The sequence below is a fragment of the Strongylocentrotus purpuratus genome, unplaced genomic scaffold, assembly GCF_000002235.5.
Source record: "Strongylocentrotus purpuratus isolate Spur 01 unplaced genomic scaffold, Spur_5.0 spur5_scaffold_2, whole genome shotgun sequence".
In the NCBI taxonomy this organism is placed as follows: domain Eukaryota; kingdom Metazoa; phylum Echinodermata; class Echinoidea; order Camarodonta; family Strongylocentrotidae; genus Strongylocentrotus; species Strongylocentrotus purpuratus.
In genome coordinates, this window is record NW_022145605.1 from 11,360,143 (window position 1) to 11,380,173 (window position 20,031).

At 37.7% G+C, this 20,031-nt stretch overlaps 1 protein-coding gene across 3 annotated transcripts; it reads left to right on the forward strand.

Annotated features, from left to right (window-relative positions):
• The first annotated feature begins 826 nt into the window (after positions 1-826).
• On the forward strand, positions 827-19,753 carry LOC582634 (coiled-coil domain-containing protein 157). Of its 3 annotated transcripts, none has more exons than XM_030991650.1 (13): positions 827-961; positions 5,609-5,754; positions 6,548-6,657; positions 7,651-7,828; positions 9,883-10,678; positions 11,183-11,373; positions 12,160-12,336; positions 12,778-12,955; positions 13,571-13,710; positions 14,167-14,333; positions 15,135-15,292; positions 16,188-16,328; positions 16,843-19,753. In XM_030991650.1, the coding sequence occupies exons 2-13, from the start codon at positions 5,620-5,622 to the stop codon at positions 17,058-17,060; spliced, it is 2,589 nt and encodes an 862-aa protein (XP_030847510.1). In that variant the 5' UTR covers positions 827-961; positions 5,609-5,619; the 3' UTR covers positions 17,061-19,753. The 3 variants fall into 3 exon arrangements, with proteins under 3 accessions (XP_030847510.1, XP_030847509.1, XP_030847511.1); XM_030991649.1 differs by lacking the exon at positions 827-961 and adding an exon at positions 1,087-1,175; XM_030991651.1 differs by lacking the exon at positions 827-961 and adding an exon at positions 1,087-1,175 and having other exon boundaries at positions 16,191-16,328.
• The last annotated feature ends 278 nt before the right edge of the window (positions 19,754-20,031 follow it).

Sequence of the window (20,031 nt, forward strand, 5' to 3'; positions counted from 1 at the left end):
AATATTGTTTTTGTTGTTGTTGTGGTAGTGATGGTGGTGATCGAAGTGTAGAGTTGCCTTTGGATAAGATATATGTATGTTTTCTTCATAATGAGAAAGAGGTAGGGGGAAGGGAGAGAGAGAGAGAGAGAGAGAGAGAGGGAGGGGGTATTTGAGAGAGATAGATATGGAGTGTTTTAGAGCGAGAGATGGAGAGAGATAGGGGGTAAATCAGAGAGAGAGAGAGAGAGAGAGAGAGCAGTAACAAAACCCTCTGCAGAGAGAGGGAGAAAGGGGTGGAGATGGTATTTGAGAGAGATAGATATTGAGTGTCTTACTTAGAGCAAGAGAGGGAGAGAGAGAGATATGGGGGGGGGGGGGGGGGAGGATCAGATAGATAGAGAGAGAGAGAGAGAGAGAGAGAGAGAGAAAACCCTCTGCAGAGCGAGAGAGAGAGAGAGAGAGTGAGGGGTGGAGATGGTATTTGAGAGAGATAGGTATTGTATCTTAGAGCAAGAGAAAAAGAGAGAGATGGGGGGGGGGGTCAGAAATATATAGAGAGAGAGGAGTAACAAACCATCGGCTCTCTTATACTCAATTTGTTTTTATAATTTCCATTTGTTTTCACAGTTGGAGCCATGCCCGTCTCAGCTCCTTGCATCTGCCAAAGAGTTTGACAGATTCATTTCTATTAGGCAATATCTAATAATATTTAGAAGAGGGTGAGACCTTGAGTCGGACACTGTTAAAAAACATTTCTTACCTTGATTTGTCAAATGAAAGACACCTTAGCTAGATAGAGATCGGTCATAGAGATATATAACTATGAGATCGGTCGTTATTTGGTCTTCTAAGTTCAACGTGGACATTCTTTAGCCATGGAGACTGTACACAAATCAACGGATAGTAGCAGCTCAAATTGATATTGATTGGGATTGATAGTAACATCTGATATTTTTATATGACCATTGTTTAGAAGCAGGTGAGGTCAATGAATTATTACTTGTTTGTGTTTATTTCACTGTATCAAAATTACGTGCCTTCCGATGGGTTATTTTATTCTCGACAGCGAAATTCAGTCCCACCTGTGCATATTCATGTGATTTACAAGTCTAGGATAGTAGCAGCTCAAATTGATATTGATTGGGATTGATAGTAACATCTGATATTTTTATATGACCATTGTTTAGAAGCAGGTGAGGTCAATGAATTATTATTTGTTTGTGTTTATTTCACTGTATCAAAATTACGTGCCTTCCGATGGGTTATTTTATTCTCGACAGCGAAATTCAGTCCCACCTGTGCATATTCATGTGATTTACTTCAGTCTTGAGACGCAGACATGACGCGACGAGTACGCGTACGAGCGCTGTGCGCTGTACATGTAGCCTCTATGTCAACGACGTACGACTTGAAAAGTGCCAAGTCGAGATCTAGCTGCATTTATTAAACAAGGCAAAACTCTTCTACCTAGAGCTATCTTGATTCTTAGTTCTACATCTTCTAAAAATTAAGTCTTTTAGAAAATTACGATAACAAATGTAGATCTAGACTAGGGGGCGCTACTGCAGTTCCGTATCCATTTTTTTAGCAGTTTCATATCAATTCTTAGCAAAGGAATTTTAGCCCAATTTTTTACTAATTTTAATTATAATCATATATTGCATTTTCCACCTGAATTTGGATCACATCCAACATCGGGAAGCACTCCAGCAAAGCATAGAGAGTCAATGCTATTGCGTATTGACCTCTAGCACTGCATACATGCTGTGAGGCAGGGACCTAGAAGTCTATACCCAAATACACACACCACACAATATCGCATAGACTGTACACAATCATGTCGATGCAGCTGTAAGCAAAGTTTGACACTAGACTTACAATTTTAATTTTTTAATTATTCTTTTTAACATCAGTAAGTTGAAAAAAATGTATTTTACTGCTATTTAGGTGTCATCAATTGTCACTAAAGTACCGATTTTGAGTGAAATCAGTTGAGTTTTGTACAGTGGTGTTTGAAATGTTGAGAATCGAAAGCACAGGTTTTACTACACAGCCAGGATAGTGATGCTCCTATGTGTGTCGGGAAGCCTCCGTTTAGGGTTTCGTTGTCGACGTCGCTCAGTACCGTGTCCGCGCTACAGCTTAGCAACTCAAACTGAAGCTATAAGTCTAAAATTATGCAAGCTTCTCGTATAGTCTATGGTATCGTGCATGTGCGTAATACTATAAAGCATACGCGAAGTTTGAATAATTTTAGACTGATAGCTTCAGTTTGAGGTGCAGAGCTATAGCGCGGACACGGAACTGAGCGACGACGTCGACATCGAAGCCCTAAACGGAGGCTTCCCGATGTCGGATGTGATCCAAATTCAGGTGGAAAATAAAATATATGATTATGATTAAAATTAGTTAAAAATTGGGCTAAAATTCCTTTGCTAAGAATTGATGTGAAACTGCTAAAAAAATGGATACGGAACTGCAGTAGCGCCGACTAGGGGTCGTTTCTCGAAACCGTCATAACTACAAGATCAACGACATCTCGCCACTGTCACGCAACTTGTCAGCTAAGTGTTTCACGAAGCCGTCTTTGCCAAGATGAGCGACAACTTCCGCGACAAGCGAGTTGTCACTGCTCCGAACCTGTCATATCTTTTTAATTGCTGTAAAGCGCCATCACAAGTCAGTTTGTTGCCATTCCATGGGCCGCGAAATGGACGATTAGTTTCACTATCATTTTGAGAAAAATATAGACGAGTTCGGTACGTAATTCTCTGGGATGCGAAATGCAAATGTACATAAGTGAGAATACAAATTATACAGAAACTTTAAAAAGCTGAATATAAACATTAAATCACAAATCATTAAACTATAACATATAAATAAGAGAGGTAAGAATGTTACACACCGTTTTCCATAGTCGATCCATAGTCTTTTCTTAGGATACCGTCATACCTTTGGGGCATATGTGCATTATTATTTCCTCTCTAATTACTTCTTCCAAATTATATTTTCAATATCAAATCAATTATATAACAAGTATTTATGAGACTCTAGAATAAAAATTGGCTGAGAAAAGACATTTTGCCTAAAATTCCTCGTCACAATAAACAAAAAAGTATGTATCGATAAACTATCACATTACGGTATCCTTCAACTAACTTTTGATTCGACTGTCAAAAAAAAAAACTCGCCAGTTTTTCTTCAATTTAAGAATCTTTACAGAAATATGCAAATCGTTTGATGATGTAAATATGATAATGACACTATTTATTATTTATTTTAGGAGAATTTATATGTATATGTTTCTTTTTGAACAATTTTAGCCCCAAAACTTGTTTTGGGTTATTCTTGATAAATCAAATGGATCGTGACAAAGACTATGTTCTTGAGCTGCTAGTATCGCGATATATCGATATCATGTCTGTCATGGCTTTGTGAAACGGTTTATCCGCTTCATGACATCTCCGTAGGTCGCCAACAAAGATATGACTGTCATGGAGTTGGTTTCGAGAAACGGCCCCCTAGACTCTAGTCTAGCTAGAGACAGAGTAAAGGACCGGTTTTCGGCCACTTAATTAAAGACAAAATCTTATTTTTGGACTCTTTACTTCCTCTTTATAATCATTTCTTGTTCAAATCATGAAGCAAATATTATTATTATTTAAACAAAAAAAGAATCCCAGAAAAAAATCACGAATTGCCATGACAATATTCATTTCAATTTTCACTGTTTTGGAGCCACTTATCGACCTAGCGATTCAGTTTACGACCGCATGTACAAATTCAATAGGAAGCGCTGAGCAGGTATCCCACGCCGGAGCTCCCGGGTGCTCGCCTGGTCGAAGACTAGCACTGCAGTGATCGGAAGTTGGAATCTGAATTAGACAGATATATCGTGCGTGCGTTGCGGGGTCTGGCTGCATTGATTTAATACATGCGATGAGATACTTTTGAGCTTGCGATTAACACAAAATCGGGCTCTAAATCTGAAAAATACTTGAAATAAAGCTCATTTTATGGTACCCATATTTCTTACATACACGGGTAAGAAACTCGATTTTTCAAATTTGGGTAGCGGGACCGCCGATTACATCGCTAAAATGTGATATTTTAGGATATATTTTCCATTGTAAATGTGGTTCTTCAGTGACTCTGGCATGGTATGGTATGTGTGGGATATGTGATTTGCTATTATGCGATGTATTTTAAAGGGATTTTACCATGCATCCAACGGATCAGCCGAAAACTGGAGCTGGTCGTTTACCCCCTCCTTTACTCTAGTAGACTAGATCTAGAGTAAAGGAGCCGGTTTTCGGCCACTTAAGACAAAATCCTATTTTTTGGACTCTTTAGTTCCTATTTATTATCATTTTTTGTTCAAATCATGAAGCAAATATTATTATTATTTAAACAAAAAAAGAATCCCAGAAAAAAATCACGAATTGCCGTGACAATATTCATTTCAATTTTCACTGTTTTGGAGCCACTTATCGACCTAGCGATTCAGTTTACGACCGCAATTACAAAGTCAATTAACTTACGCCGACTAGGAAGCCCCCGTTTGACCATGGCTATTATATATGATTTAAATCATAATCAGGTTTATACCTTTCTAGAGCTTTCCTGTTCCTTTTTCTTTCTTAACAAAAAATATATATTGTGTGCATGCAGCAAGGCTGGCTCCCTAGGCATTGAATATTTTGCTTTGTGAAAGAGTTTATGCATACAATTTAAATGACTGCAGTATGTTGCCTGAGTGATTCTGTGGCATTGACACAGAAGACTGTAACATGGTATGTACATGGCTGATTTCTTTCAGAAATGTAGAATAAACTATCAAACTAAGTGAGCTTGTGTGAGTTCATGTCTGGGGAACTGGAGAGAGATAGTGTCACGAGTTTCAAAACAATGGTCTACAAAGTATGTGGCAGGGATATGGTTTTAGATCACTCCTCTATTGTCATGCTACATGTCAATCAAGATCCTAGTGCATTGATGTACTTCCTCTCTGTTCTGTTCATTGTCTACTGATCCAGGGATTAAATTAAAACCTTCTGAGTTCTCAATCACCAATTAATGAAGCCTGTCAAATTATCACTTGAGATCAAGAGGAGAAGGGGATTTGCTGAACATTTTGAAGTTTTGATGATCTCTTTTTGTAATGTGTAGATCTTTTATTTTTTTTAGAGATAATTAGAATGTCCTGCACATTGCTTAGGGGGTGGCCTGAGGCTTGCCTTGCATAGCTACAGCTTATTTGCAACGTGTATTCCAAACTAAGAGGTTTTCTCGTGTAAGAGCTGGTTTGGATAAGAAAAATCAATTGAATTAAAGAGATAAGCGTTAATTTAGCATTATTGTGTAACCTGTTTTCATTTGCACATAGTTTCTGTGAAATGAAATGCTTATTTGAACATCTCAGAATGAATAAGGGTGGATATGACTTGCATTATTTACCATGCCGTTAAAACCTCTTTAAGTACATTCTTTGCAATAAATGGTCAATTAAACCCTGAATAATAAATCCCAGGCTAATTAAAGTTACTGGTATAGAAGTGAATTTCTATAGAATCAAAGAGATTATAAACCTTCATAGTGTCAATCCTTTCATTTATTTTCTCTTCAGTCTGATTGACAATGGCGCACATGCTAGGTGGCAAGTACTGCCTGGAGAGTCTCGGCAGAGATGTAGGTGACTTACAATCCGCTGTGGCAGACTCCCTCTCTAGGGTCGGCCCTGTCAGGTACCCTTCATGGAAGTTTCCAGATAAGGTATGATAAAACTGATACTAAAAGCGATATTACATCAATGGGGAGGGGGGAGGGGGGAGGGGGGAAGTGGCAGTTTCACGACAGGATATTTTTAATGAGCTAAATTGTTCATATTTTGTTCTTTAAATTGACAACAAAAATGTTTTGATTTATTGCTAGATTGTGCTATTAAAATGTAATGTCTTTGAAAAAAGACTATAGGTAAAGGACTTCATTTAAAAAGTTTAAAATATGACCAATTCTTATTTTTTAAATGTGATTTTGAACTTCCCAAAGTTTGCAGTTTTAATGATTTTAAACGTTATTTTCTATTTTAAAATTCCCGGCATTGTATGCCATTATGCATTGTGGCCATTCAACTAATTTGGATGCGAAATGTGCAGAAACTTTTGCCTTTTCTACTCAGGCATCTAGGGCGCTGAATCAAAAGTGAATGAGCCAAACCAATAGACAATTCAAATAGAAAAATAAATCACCCCCCCCCCCCCCAAAAAAAAAAAAAAAAAAAGGGGCTGTGATTGGCTGCTGGAACTAATCAGAAACCAGTCTATGTCTTTTTCCTTAAAAGCAAAGTTTGTTTCAATGTTATCAATTTAATGATTCCCTATAACACACAAGTATTTCTGTTCACTATATATTTAGGATTTGTAATAAATTATTAATCACTTTTTGTTAAGAGCAATTACAGTTACGTATGTGACCAGTACTCAATATTATCTTTTAGTTAGACTTTTATGAGATACCATAGATTTCTTCAAGTGTTTGATATTGTTACATTCTAAAATACTTTCAGGTGTCTTCTGATGTTGACATAGAAGAACTCTTGGAGGATTATAAGTTTAGTGAGGATGAGGAGGATAACCAAGTAGCTCATGTCATTCTCTTTGAGCTTGTTATTGATAGGTAAATATGGAAAGAATTTTGTTGTGTTTAGAAACTGCATTAAATTCATGTAAAATACTTTTCTGTTCCATCCAAGCTTTGGTGTTTTTATCAATACTTGTAATCATAGTAGTGGTGATGCTGATAATGATGAAAATCAAATTAAGAAAGTAATGATGATGGAAATGTCTTTATTAATAATTATAATAATATTAATATAGTAATTGTAGTTTTGATGATGATGATAATGCTAATTATGATAATATTACTAATAATGATACTAATAATATTGATAATAATAATAATAATAATAACACTTGAAATAATAATAACATGCATAAGAGAATCATAAATAGGATTGGCCTACCGGTATATTTACTATTAAAGGGGAAGTCCACCCTGAAATTAAGTTAGTTTTAATAGGAGTAGAAAAATGAGAGAAACAAGTCAGTGAAAGTTTGAGCAAATTCCGATTAAAAATAAGGAAGTTAGGATTTTTGAAGTTGTGATCAATCAAACACAAATTGGCAACTCTATGACGTATCATGCGAGCTCAACTTCCATTTGCTCAGTACTAAAAAAATCTAAAATTTTCATTTTCCCTCAAGAAAAATTTCAACCACCCATGCACCCTAAATATAATAATTGCAAATATGTTTCTATACTCCCCCTGCAAGGAACAAATATATATTCCGTCATCAATAACGAAGAAAACATGATTTTATGGAATATTATGCACAAAGCAAATGAAGGAGAGCTCGTATAATAAGTCACAGAGTTGCCAATTTGTATTTGATTGATCACAACTTCAATAATTCATAACTTTCTTATTTTCATTCAGAATTTGCTCAAACTTTCACTCACCTGATTTTCTTATTATTCTGCCTCTATCGAAACAAACTTATTTTGGGGGTGGACTTTCCCTTTAAGCATAAGTATTAAAAGAACTTGTAAGTTCTCTCATGTCAGTACATATTTGTAAATTATTTTCTTGTTGATTTTTTTCTTTGTCAGAATGGTCCTGCTTCTGCAAAGCTTCACACGCTTTGTAGAGCAGCTTATTCAGGGGACGGTTGGACGGCCACCCACTGCCACGCCCATGGGTACCCAGATGTCTATCGGGCTAGTGGTCAAGAAGTTCTGGAATAAAATTGTCCAGCTGAACAGCATCACACAGAAACTGAGTGCAGAGGTATGTAGACTCTTATCATTGCACAAGACAACAATCTTACAATGTTTATTGTTGATGTTGGATGTGAAAGTGATTTAGTTTTCAGGTGGTTTAGGTTTTAAAGGGATCGTTTAACAATGTTAAATCTGAGATACACGGCCCTACGTGTTTTCAGTGTCTGTGATATGGTGTAATATTGAAACCCTAACAAAATTGCGCTTCAAAATGATCAAGAAGTGCCTCAAAAAAGTAAAAATCTTTGAGTGACCGGGTTTACCATACTCGTTTTCCCCAATAGACTGTAGTGTTATGAAAACCGTCAGGCGATCGGTTTTCAAAATTTGTAATTCCAATCATAAATATCTTAGTAATCAGACAGGCAATCGGCTTGTAAAAGTCATGGGGTTCCTGACTGACCTAAAGGTTTATAATTATCATTGCATCATGAGCTAAATTCAGAATTTTGTTTCAGAATCTGAGACAAAGTTACCGGATCCCTTTAAAGGTAATACAAAGTTTTGGTATGGGATCCTGAATTTGGTTCAAATGAACATATTGGAAGCATATGCGAGCGATCCTACAATATTCAGTGATCGTTGTCACGGTTGAAATCGAGTCTATAAAGTTATGAAATTGTAAATAATACACTCTTTATGTTGTATAGCTCCCTCTCAAGGTCAAGATAAATTATTTTAAAACAATGTTTCTCGACTAAAATCGCGCGATTAGCTATTCCTGTTTGGAAATTATATATCACAACTACATATTCTGAGGTTGTCATGGTCCTAGCTACCATCGTACAGCTGTAGGAGCTACTTGAAATTCATCAAAATTTACCAGGAGAACCGGTAAATTGTAATATTCAATCTATCTCGAAAGCGGAGGTGTTTTAGGGGCTAAATTTTCTAGTCCTTGTAATACATCCACAGGGGCATCCAAATATATCAAAATTGTAAAGAATCACTATCCACCCACTGTTCAAAATTTCCCAAAACTATATTGCCTTTAACGTGTTAATATTTGTTGTTATATACCTCACTTAAGAAATCCAGCCATCTGATTGGTCGAATTGCATTCATAAACTTCAACTGTTCCTGTAAAATTCTCGGTAACCATGCATAAAACATTTCAATATTTTTAATAACCATGGTTATTAAAAAAAGTTGGTCAGCCTCCATGGTTACCCCATAGGTTTACATGTTAAAAAATGGTTTGAGCGATGGAGGATGCCGTATGTGTGCGAAGGATTGGTCGGTAATTTCAATACAATTGAATCTCGATCGATCTTACCGACAATTTTATCTTGCATTGTTGACATGAAGACGAAAATAAACTTCCAAAAACAAAAAAACAACATCTGCCGATAGATCTTGATCTAAGTTCGTGCCAATATGCAATTGCAAAAGTAAAAAAAGAGTCCGTATATGGAGCTTTTGCGAAGCATTCATCACACGCGAAGCCGGTTTCAATCCATTTTAATGTATATATTGTACAAAACTGCCATACATGTTAACAACGCGCGATGGCCGAGAGGTCTGAGGCGCTGACTTTAGACACATCACCTTTTGTACGCAAGAGTTCGAATCTCATCTTCGACCAAAAAAAAAAGTATTTTTTATTTTTTATTTTTTAGTCTATTTTTTTTCGGCATATAAAAGTATTAATGACTGCTTTAATATTCGAGAAATAGTTGTTTTCATACGCTCTCGGGAAGGTTACAATTGGGCTATTCCCCTCGGCAAGCCTCGGGGAATAGCACAATTCTAACCTTCCCTTGAGCGTAATAAAACAACTATTTCTCTCAAAGCAGTCATTAATACTATATTGTGTATAGTGGTTCATTCACTTGACTCTCAATCCAAGGGTTGGTGATATGAATTCCAGCCTGTACGTGGCAAGACATTGATCCCAATTTGCTACCCTCCACCCAGGTGTAGATGGGTACCTGGTAATCACAAGGGTAATAATGCAGAAGAGCAGTATTGATACTGGTGTGGCTAATGGGTAAATATGACCCAATTATTATTACTATTATTATTATTACAGTGTATGTTTCCTATCTGTTTCTTGCTCAGAGTAAATCTAAAGGAAGGACTATCAATAAGCTGGAGGTTATTAATGTTGAACTGCAAGAGCAGCTACGAAAGACAATGCAGTCCACAAACATGTCAGGTCACCTGTTAGATAGTCATGTAGCATTCGTTCCAGAAGGGGACAGTGATGATCAGGGGATATCAGCTCCTGAGGCATTCACTTCATCGAAATCACAAATGGCAATGCTCACCCCACAGCCCAGTGCTCATCAAGTGATTGCAATAGACACCAGGACAACGTCTTCACAGACACTAGAGACTGCCTTTGTACCCTGTGAAGCTTGCGAACGGGTGCAGCTGTGCTTGAGAGACGTCGGAGAGACCATCACAGATGTGTGCCAGTCGCAGAAACTTCCATCATCTATCGCGCGGCATCGGAAGCAGCTTCCAGGGGATGTACTGTCTGCGATGGACGTCAGCCGATGGACCATGGAACAGAACAAGGATCTGGACAGAATCAAAGACCACTTAAGCAACTTGATGGCACAAATTCATCCCCTCGAAGCAGAGCTCGCTGCTTCGCAGGAGGCTTGCGAGAGACTGACGGAGAATGTCAGCCGGAAGGACAAAGATCTGAAGAGTGCGAACGTGTCGCATGGGACTGAGGTCAAACAGTTTGAAGCCAAGGTCAAGGAGATAGAGCGCCAGCATGCGGAATCCATCATGGTGGTGAAGAGGAGTTACGAAGAGGCACGGGGTGGCAAGAAGAAGACAGAGGAAGAGCTGACCAAGCTCAAGAGGGAGCTACAGAGGCAGTATGAAGCCCTCAAAGAACTAGGTATGACAAATAGCTTTTGGTGAGCCATTCATTCTACTTACAATGTACATCCTCTCGCTGATCACATTAATCTTTATTTTTGGAATATAGTCAGTTTCTTAAGGAAATTCTAGTGATATCAGTGAGCTTTTAAAAGTAATTGTAACCACTGAATAAGTTACCTTCGACCAGTTTTGCATTAAACTTCCTCATGTATCAATTGTTAGATTGTGCATCTTTATGATTGGGCACTGTGTGATTTAGAAAGTGAGCTTTATATCCCGAAGATTATCACCTCAAATCATAAGAGCATTCCCATTTTCCATTAATATGTGTTAAAATATCCACACAAAAATTCTTCATTTGTTGGACACACTAACGGTACTTTTTTCAGTGAAAGATTAAGAGTTTCTTTCAACTTTTTTTTGCCATCTCACCTGTATACATTTAATCTTTGTATACCTGTACCAGTCAAGGATATTACATGTACATGACTTCCGGTAAATGTATCTCTCTTTGTCACAGAGGGAGTACGGGAGGAGCTGAATCAAACCCTTGATGCTAACACCACCAACCAGGCGTCGGTCAATCGGCTCGAGAGTCACGTGACCCAGCTGAGTCGGCAGCTGAATGAGACGCAGGGCCAGCTGACCGAGTCCAGCAGACAACTGGGCAAAGAACAGGCCAAGAACAGGAGCATAGATAAACATGGGCAGGTAAATAACAAACACTAAAAATGAGTAAGATGGTTCCGTGTGAGGTGAGGGAAGGGGGGCGGGTGGGGGGGGGGGGGGGTGTGAAAAGAATTAAAGTTTAGGCAAAGCATGTGTATCCTTGAGGGAGGCAGCTTGTCTGTATTGCTCCTCTGTACCCAGGTGTTAAATGGGTACCTGGTAGGAGTTGAGTTTCATTTTGGTTGAATTAGCAAAACTAGGTGACTGGCTAGAATGGTTAATTGCCCTCCCTAAAAGAGTGGGGAATGTGCACTGCAATGTGCAGAATAGTACATTGTAATTGAATGATACTGTAAGCGATTTAAGGTGCGATATGAGAAACAGTATGTAATATCATTGTTAAGGAACTTTTGTGTCATGGCCTAGTGGATAAGTGAGCAAACAGTTTATCACATTGCACATGGTTCAAATCCCTGTCACTGCACCAGCTAGTGTCCTTTCATCAGACATTAATCTTCTATACAACCACTCATACCAGATGAGGTTCATGGAGACTCGGTAGGGAGAAGAAATTATGTCATCTTGCACATTGAGGGGCTCCAAGATCAAAGAACATCATTGAGTGAATTTCATTAGTTAATTGGCTTATTTATAGCCCTCAAATTCCAATGAATAATTTTATATAATCAGTGACATATTGGTTAATGAATTTAATATATTTAACCAGTAAACTATCTATTTATCTATATGTACCCTGTTTCTTGAAAGACTTATAATGCCTACTCAAGTGCTAAATATCTGTTATGGTGCTGTTGATATCCCATGCAGGCCCTTCAGAGCAAGCATGACGCCCTGGTCCAGCGGGTGGAGGAGCTGGACCAAGAGTGCCAGGACCTGAGAGAGGGTCTAGCGGATGCTGAGGACGGCAAGGAGGAGGTGCTAGAGCAACTCAAAGCTACTCAGAGTGAGCTCCAAGGATTGCAGGATGAATTCAAGACTCAACAGGTAATTGGATCTAGAATTGTATGGTAGTCTCAGAAGTTACTGAATTGTGACATTTGAATTTTCAAAACTTAAAGTCCCTTCTTTAATTGTTACCAAGGCAATTTAGGAGGTGTGCTTTTGTCAATTTAAGATATTTATGCTTGTGCTGGATACATGGAGACAACAAAAGTAAAGAGGAAGAGAGAGAGAGAGAGAGAGGTATTGATGTTCATGCATCTTGCTAAAGATAAGGGTAAAAATTAGAACATAAAATATAAGAAAATCATAATTCAGAAAAAAAACTTAGAAAAATGAAAATATAAAAGTATGAGATAACAAAATGTTAATAGACGTCATGTTTTCCTATTTTAAAAAGTATTATTATTGTCATATAGGCTTTAAAAATTACATTGACTTGACTGAAAGAACATGTACTTTTAAACTCTTGTGATACCTCCCCAGGACCTGGTTGCATCCATCACGGAAGAGAAGAAGTTCCTGGAGTCGTCTGTCGGTGATCTTCAGACCATGATCCTAGCCCTGGAGGAGCAGCTCAAAGACACCCAGGAGAGAGAGAAGATGCTGATCCTCTACCCAGACACCAACCCTGGACTGGTGCCTGCTGCACAAAGAGCTGACGGTAAGCATACCTGCCAACCCTTCCAGCCGGAATATTCTGATTTCCTGGATTTTTAAGGACCTAAAAATTTGGAATATTCAGATATTTTAAAATTTCAATTTTTTTTTTTTTTTTTTTTTTTTTTTTTTTTTTTTGGTGTGTGTGTGTGCTGAAACCAAATTAAGCTTGTTTCATCGTGCTCCGCGATTTTGGAGTTCATGTATTGCGTGGTTTGAATGGCTGCATGATCGAGCAGCGAATTTGTATTCGCTTTTTTGCACAGATTTACCTCCAGCAAGCTTGCGTCTATTTCTTACCATTTTTATGATTCTCAAACCTCATAGTATACACCGATTCTTAGGTGTCATCCACAGTCAGTCAACCCCATTTATTGCAAAGCATGTGCTTGATGGTACTGGTGACTGTTTCATAAAGCTTGTTATCAATAACAAGTTCTAGAATTCTACGACAAATATGCTCACTGCCAATCAAATGCCACAAATTCAGTAGCTATTAACAGTTATTGTACCTTGTTATTAATAACTAGTTTCTTGAAACAGTGCACTAATGTGTCCTATTTTAGATTTTTTAAAATTATTTACCATATTTGATCGTGATATGTTTGCTTGTTATTAGGTGACAGTGCCAGCGGGATGGGGCAGCGAGTCCAGACTAATAACGTACGGATCCAGATCCTGGAGGAACAGAACAACCTCCTACGCAATAACATTGACAAGCTGCTAGCAGGACAGGAACCACAAGGGCAGTCTGGCCAGGTAAGCACTGATTTGCCTTGCCTGGACTAGACTGAGTGTTGTCTTATCACTCAAAACTTATACGATTGGACTCAGCTACAGCACAGAACTGTGTACCCATTTTTCTAGACATTTGTATTTTTTTCAAGACAAATCTTAAAGGTAATGCAAAGTTAGTAATTTTGTAAAATTTATTTGGATGCCCCTGTGGATGTATTATAAGCACTAGGAAATTTAGCCCCTGAAACACTTCTGCTTTTGAAAAATTGAAAAATCAAAAAGTTACCGGTGCTCCCAGTCAATTTCAAATATTTCAAATAGCGCCAAATAAGGCCATTCCATGGTAGCTTCGACCATGAAATTCTCAGAATATGTAGTTGTGATATGTAATTTCCAAACGGGAATAGTAAATCGGTCGATTGTAGTCAAGAAACATAGTTTTAAAGCTAAATTACTCGTACTTTAAACATCACACAGGTGAATGGTCCAGGCATTCCATTGTGGCAAGCAGATTCTCTGAAACAAGCCAGGCAGTCTGTCAGCGTCAACAACAACCATGCCAATGCTAGGTCAGGCAAGTCACCAAGGTCACCACGAGGTCATCTGGATCCAATTCACATCCCTAATGGCCACCATCCTTTGGAGTAAGTAAATTCTATTAGGGATGTCAGTTTTCTGGCCTGTTTAACAACTGCATCTTCCCCCCCCCTTAATACTATCAAATTGACTGAAATTATCTGTAGAACACAAAATTTAGAGGTACGTGTTGGAATAAAAATCATTCAACTTACTCTCCAACATTCTAAAAAAAATTCAAACTACTCAACAGACAAACTGTGGAGTATTTTCTGTAAGTTAAAAAAAAAACTGTCAAAAGAACTCAGATTTTCTTCTGTCAAGATCAAAATTGATAAAAGGCCATGGAAACCTTGATTTTGATTGGGTGTTGAGTCTTGTTACCATGGTAGTTACCATTGATGGCAAAGTTACCATCAATGGTAAGTTTTATGCAACGCGCCCTGGTGATGATAGTGGCACTAATAGACCCACAAGGGCTATCATGAAAGTACATGAAATTATTATTGTGACCTCATCTTTGTAGAGGTGTCATGGTCAAGTGGTTGAATCACTTGACTGGGAATGCAGAGATCATGGGTTCAAGCCCTGGCATGGCAGATGTGTCCTTGAGTAAGTCATTTTAACTACATTGATCCTCTCCACCCAGGTGTTGAATGGGTACCCATTAGGATGCGAACATTATTGCGATGGGATCAGCATGTGCACCCTTGCAAACAGGTGCCTCTCTGAATGTTGCCCAGAGGAGTTGAGAATGTGCACTGTAAATGGGTGTAGAATCGTAATTGAATTCAATGAGTTGAGTAGTCATACTGATTGGTTACATTGCAACTGGTATTAAGGCTTCTTCTTTTTCTTCTCCTTTTCAGTGAGCATCTTACCGAGGAGGAGGTCATAGCCAAGTACACCAAACAAAGCTCTAAGAATCGTCAGTACAGTCCTTCGTCCGAAGAGGCCACCACTTATCAGATTCCTCCAAGACCGCCCTTTAGGAAAGGCAACAGGGACAAGACCAAACCAAAATCTGGTAAATCACTAGTTACAGTCAAACCTGTCTATAGCAACCACCCAAGGGAAACACAAAAAGTGGCCTTTGTAGACAGGTGGTCTTTGTAGACAGGTAGTAACTAAAGCAGGCTTGACTGCATAATTATAATATTCTGTTTATGCTTATTACAGATGACGCTTTGCTACAATATCTGTATGTGTTTTGAATGAGCTCTGAAATATATAACCCAGGTTGTAGTTCTTGCTTTTGTTTTAACCGCATGGTGCATGTCAAAGAATAATCCTTCCAGGTATACCCATTCACCTCACCTGGGTAGAGTGTGGCAAATGTAGATAAATGTCTTGCCAAAGGATGTCAGTCAAGTGGCAGGGACTCAAACTCTGTAATTCCTTTTGTTGTCATTACTTTCCGCACATGGTTCACACTTGATTGATTGCATAAGACTTAAGACGGCATGTTCACATATGCCATGGCAAACTATGGTAGTATTTTGTATTTTGAATGAATGGGAAGTGGGAATGAAAAGAGTATCTTTGCACAACAAAGCTCCGACGCGAACTGATCTGTGTAATCTATTAAAAAAAATCATGCCATTTAACCACATTTTATTTCAAGTGTTATTAAAGATTTTTAAATAACACGATGCCACGTAAAAAATAGAAATAAATGAAATAAGGAAAAAATACATGCAAAAGATAATGAAGCGACAAAAGTGGTCATTGGTACTACAAATCATGAGTTTCAGAATTAAGCATTGGTCATTGGTATTTCAAATCATAAATAGTTTCAGTATTAATTTCCGACGCAGAAATTTAACGTTGAACCTGTGAGTTGAATTAATGAACAGAGTCGGGAACAAATGAATATATGACAACGGTGTATGTGAACGAGCCTTTATTCTGTGCCTGTCCGGCAGGTAAGAGAACCTCCAGTCAGAGTGGTGTGGACGTGGCCAAGCTATCCGCTACTACCAATCCAAGCCTTCATGCTTACAGGACACTCAAGAGCAGCGGGGCCATCGGCAAACCTCAGCCTGCCGTCAAAAACCAAGACGGTGAGTTTAAAGCCCCACTGCACTACTTATAGCTACTTGAGCCCTCTATATCAAACTATTCCTAAGCGGTGACCATTTGGTCCCCCATGGTCCCCTTTTTCTTATGTTAATTGAGATCTGATTTGATGAGATTACCACCTGTCAGTGACCATGCAGAAAGGTCTAATCCCTCCTGGCCGAACTAGTGCAGATAGGCTTTAAGGTCATGCACAACCTTGATTTTGGTGAGACTATCATGCCCAGCTAATGTTATTCTTGTCTGGTCGATTCTAACAAGTCTACTGGGGACAGGCGATGGTGGGTTCAGCGCTTTGGTGCTGGGAACTCTCGCTCTCCAGGTGTTTTTTTTGGTGTAAACAGACCTTTTCTCAATCTAACATTGAATATATTGCTACAGAACGTTGTCATCACCATGATTATATTGTTTTATTGTTATATTTCTTGGAAGTGCCGAATAAATAATGAATAAATAAATAAAATTAAATCAACCACTTCAATTTACCATTACCTGCAGGTCCAGACTTCTTCGTAGGCAACCGAACACCAGCAGCAAACAGTCGTCATGCCGTGCAGCAGTCGTGGAAAGCCCCTGACCCCCACGCAAGGTCAGAGGGCACGCAGTCTAGAAACAGCTACTATGAACCGGGCGATACATTCATCTGCCAGCAGTGTGATAAGATGTATGACAACAAGAGGGACTTGGACATTCACAAGTCATATTGCTATCCCTAGCTCAAGTTCCTCCCAAAACTGTTTAAGCTGTTATTTTTGTGGGGGTTTTATTCTCGAGAATTTCGCAAATTTAACAACACAAGGAAATCGCCCCCCATTTTAGGGATTTCCCCATGTAAGGGTTTTCATATCAAGCTTCAGGGGTGCGCATGCATACTTCCACTTTTCTAATGTACAATGTGTTAGTACTGTGTACGTACCGGTATATGTGCCGCACATCATAGTTCAGCAAACGCATGCATGCGTATGTAATGCAACACCAGTTTGTGTATCTTTAAACAATGAGGGTGTAGAGTGTACAAAAGTAATTACAAGTAGCCTGTATATCTGTGAAAATGTCTATGGGCCTGTAATTTAAGAAAATATCTGTATGCGAAAGTAATGGCTTATACAGTATGTATACCTGTGCCTTCATACCAAAAATTACCATAAACAAAAACACTAGTTTGGAGCCAGATGGGTGTTAACATGGTGTTACATGATATGAGTTAACGCCTTTTTGGCTCCAGACAGATGAAACCTTGTTTATAGGTACTACAGTGAAACCTGTATGTGAAGACTACTCAAAAGAGAAAATGGTCTTTATAGGCAGGTGGTCTTTCATACTGAGTTTTTTTCTAAAGGTACTACAGTGAAATCTGTATTAAGACTGTCCAAGGGAGACAAAAATGTGGTCTTTTTAAGCAGGTGGACTTTATCCAAGGGTTGTTATGAGAGAATTGGTCAAGGGAATCATAAAAGATGGGATCATTATTGGTGGTCTTTCTATAAAGGTGGTCATTTGACTGTATTCAACATTTTGCATGGTTATGAAAGCAGTAGACTTATTCATGTTGCTAAGATTGAAGGAAAATACCCCTGAAAATGATCAGGAATATGACCATCATTTAGTTAGGAAATGGTCAATTTTCATTAAGAATGATAGTGATTCAATTAGTCTTGCAGTAAAATTAGACCTGAAGTCATAGATATCTTTAAAAGTTTAGCAGAAATATATAAATATTAAAGATATATATATATCAATATTAATGAGTTCAAATGACTGAATAGCAGTTTCTCTCGATAGGAAAATCCATTTGAAAACTCAAGATGAATGGTGATTTCTTAGGTTGGGCTGGTTAAAATGTCTGTACTGTAGATGGATGGGCTGCTTAGCAAGTCCAAGCTATTTTGTCCACCACATCTTAAGATTGCACATATTATGACTGTATCCAACTGATAGCCCTACTAGAGTTTGAAGCAGAAAAGTCATCAAATTGAAATAATTGGTTTTTGTATAATTGATGTTGATGTTGATGTTGGCAATTCCATAAAAATTAAAAAATATATTACTTGGTAATGTGTGGGACATGCTGTGGACTTGCATTGCCAAGATAGTCACTTTTCAGACCAATCACAAAATAAATAAATAATAATTTGAATACATTTTGCAGACATGAAATCCCCCCCCCCCCCCCCATAAAAAGGGATTATATTACATAGAAATATAGACATATAAAATCGTCTGGTTAAGTTATATTTGAAGCTGGTAAATTGAATATAGGATACATCATACCAGCATGGAACACCAAACATAAATACCAAAATATATTGTGTGTGTGTGAATGTGACTGCCCCCTTTAAATTCATATGGGAGAGTGGGAGGGTTTGTGTGTTAGTGCAAGGTGGTGACGATATTGCTCAAATCATATTTTTTCTAAAGTGATGTGTAGGACAATATTCACTTTGGGGTATAATTGATGTTATTGAAGAGTGATCGATGAATGAAGTTCAAACATTTTCTTGTCAATTATTTCAGCAATTTTATCATTATTTACTCTTTATTAATTAAATTGAAGTTACGTGTGTTTTGTTATTTTAATAACCATATTTTAATAAGATTAATACATCATGATGTTATCCCTTTTCCTGCTCAGTAGTTTTTTCAATGTTTGATAATTCATTGAGGTTACGTCTGTGATGTTTCAAGTTATGATTTGAATAAGCTAAAAACAAAATTTGTTTGAAGTGGGAAATAACTATATAACGGGAAAGAGGAAAGAATTATCTGAATTTTAAAATTAAATTTGTAATTTTACAGAGAAACACCTTAAAATGTATTTGCTGTGCCCATGCTCTGTCATATTACATGTATTTAGGGGTACTGTGTAATGACTTACAAAGAAGCCTTTACAATTATATTCCAAAACGGCCTTGAAATCGTCTTTCGTAGCATTATACCACAGTCACACCAACGAAACCGACACCAGACCGAAGAAACTTTTGCATTACTCATACAAAGCCAACGTTTCACTGAAAGAAAAGAGGAATTTCTCAAAGTTAATGATACGAATGCTGATAATTTTGTACGCTTTTAGACAGAAGATTTCAGAGAGAGGAATTATAGGGATCTTAAAACTAGTCTGGAGGCCCCCAAATGGAAATACCAAATTGGGAGCTATGAATACCCCCTATGACAAGAAATGGGTAGGCTTTGAGTCAATGTGAAGTTGGTTTGGTGGTGTGACTTGGGTATTAGAGATTGTGGGCATTCATGAAAGAGATATATAAACTAATTATATGCACATTGATATGTTAAATTGTACATTTTTCTGATATATATATATATATATATATGTAGCTTTGTTGGACAGTATATTTTGTGAATAGTATTTTTCTTAATTGCAATAAAAATCTCAATATGATTCTAAACATTCATTTTTTTCGCTATGGTAATATTTTCTTTCTCCAAGTAGGTTGTTTTCAGAGCGTCTGTGCAGTACCAAAAGGAAGCTTATATTTTGAATGTTTATCAAATTAAGAATAGTACAATGATAGGCAATAACACAAATTATGTTGCTTTAGTAATTCATTTTTCCTTTATTTTGCATTTGAGATATATATCAAATTCTGCATCATATTTGAAACATAATTGAATCAGACACTCATTTCTTCTGTTAAAGGCCTTTACTTTCTATCAAGAGCAAAATTA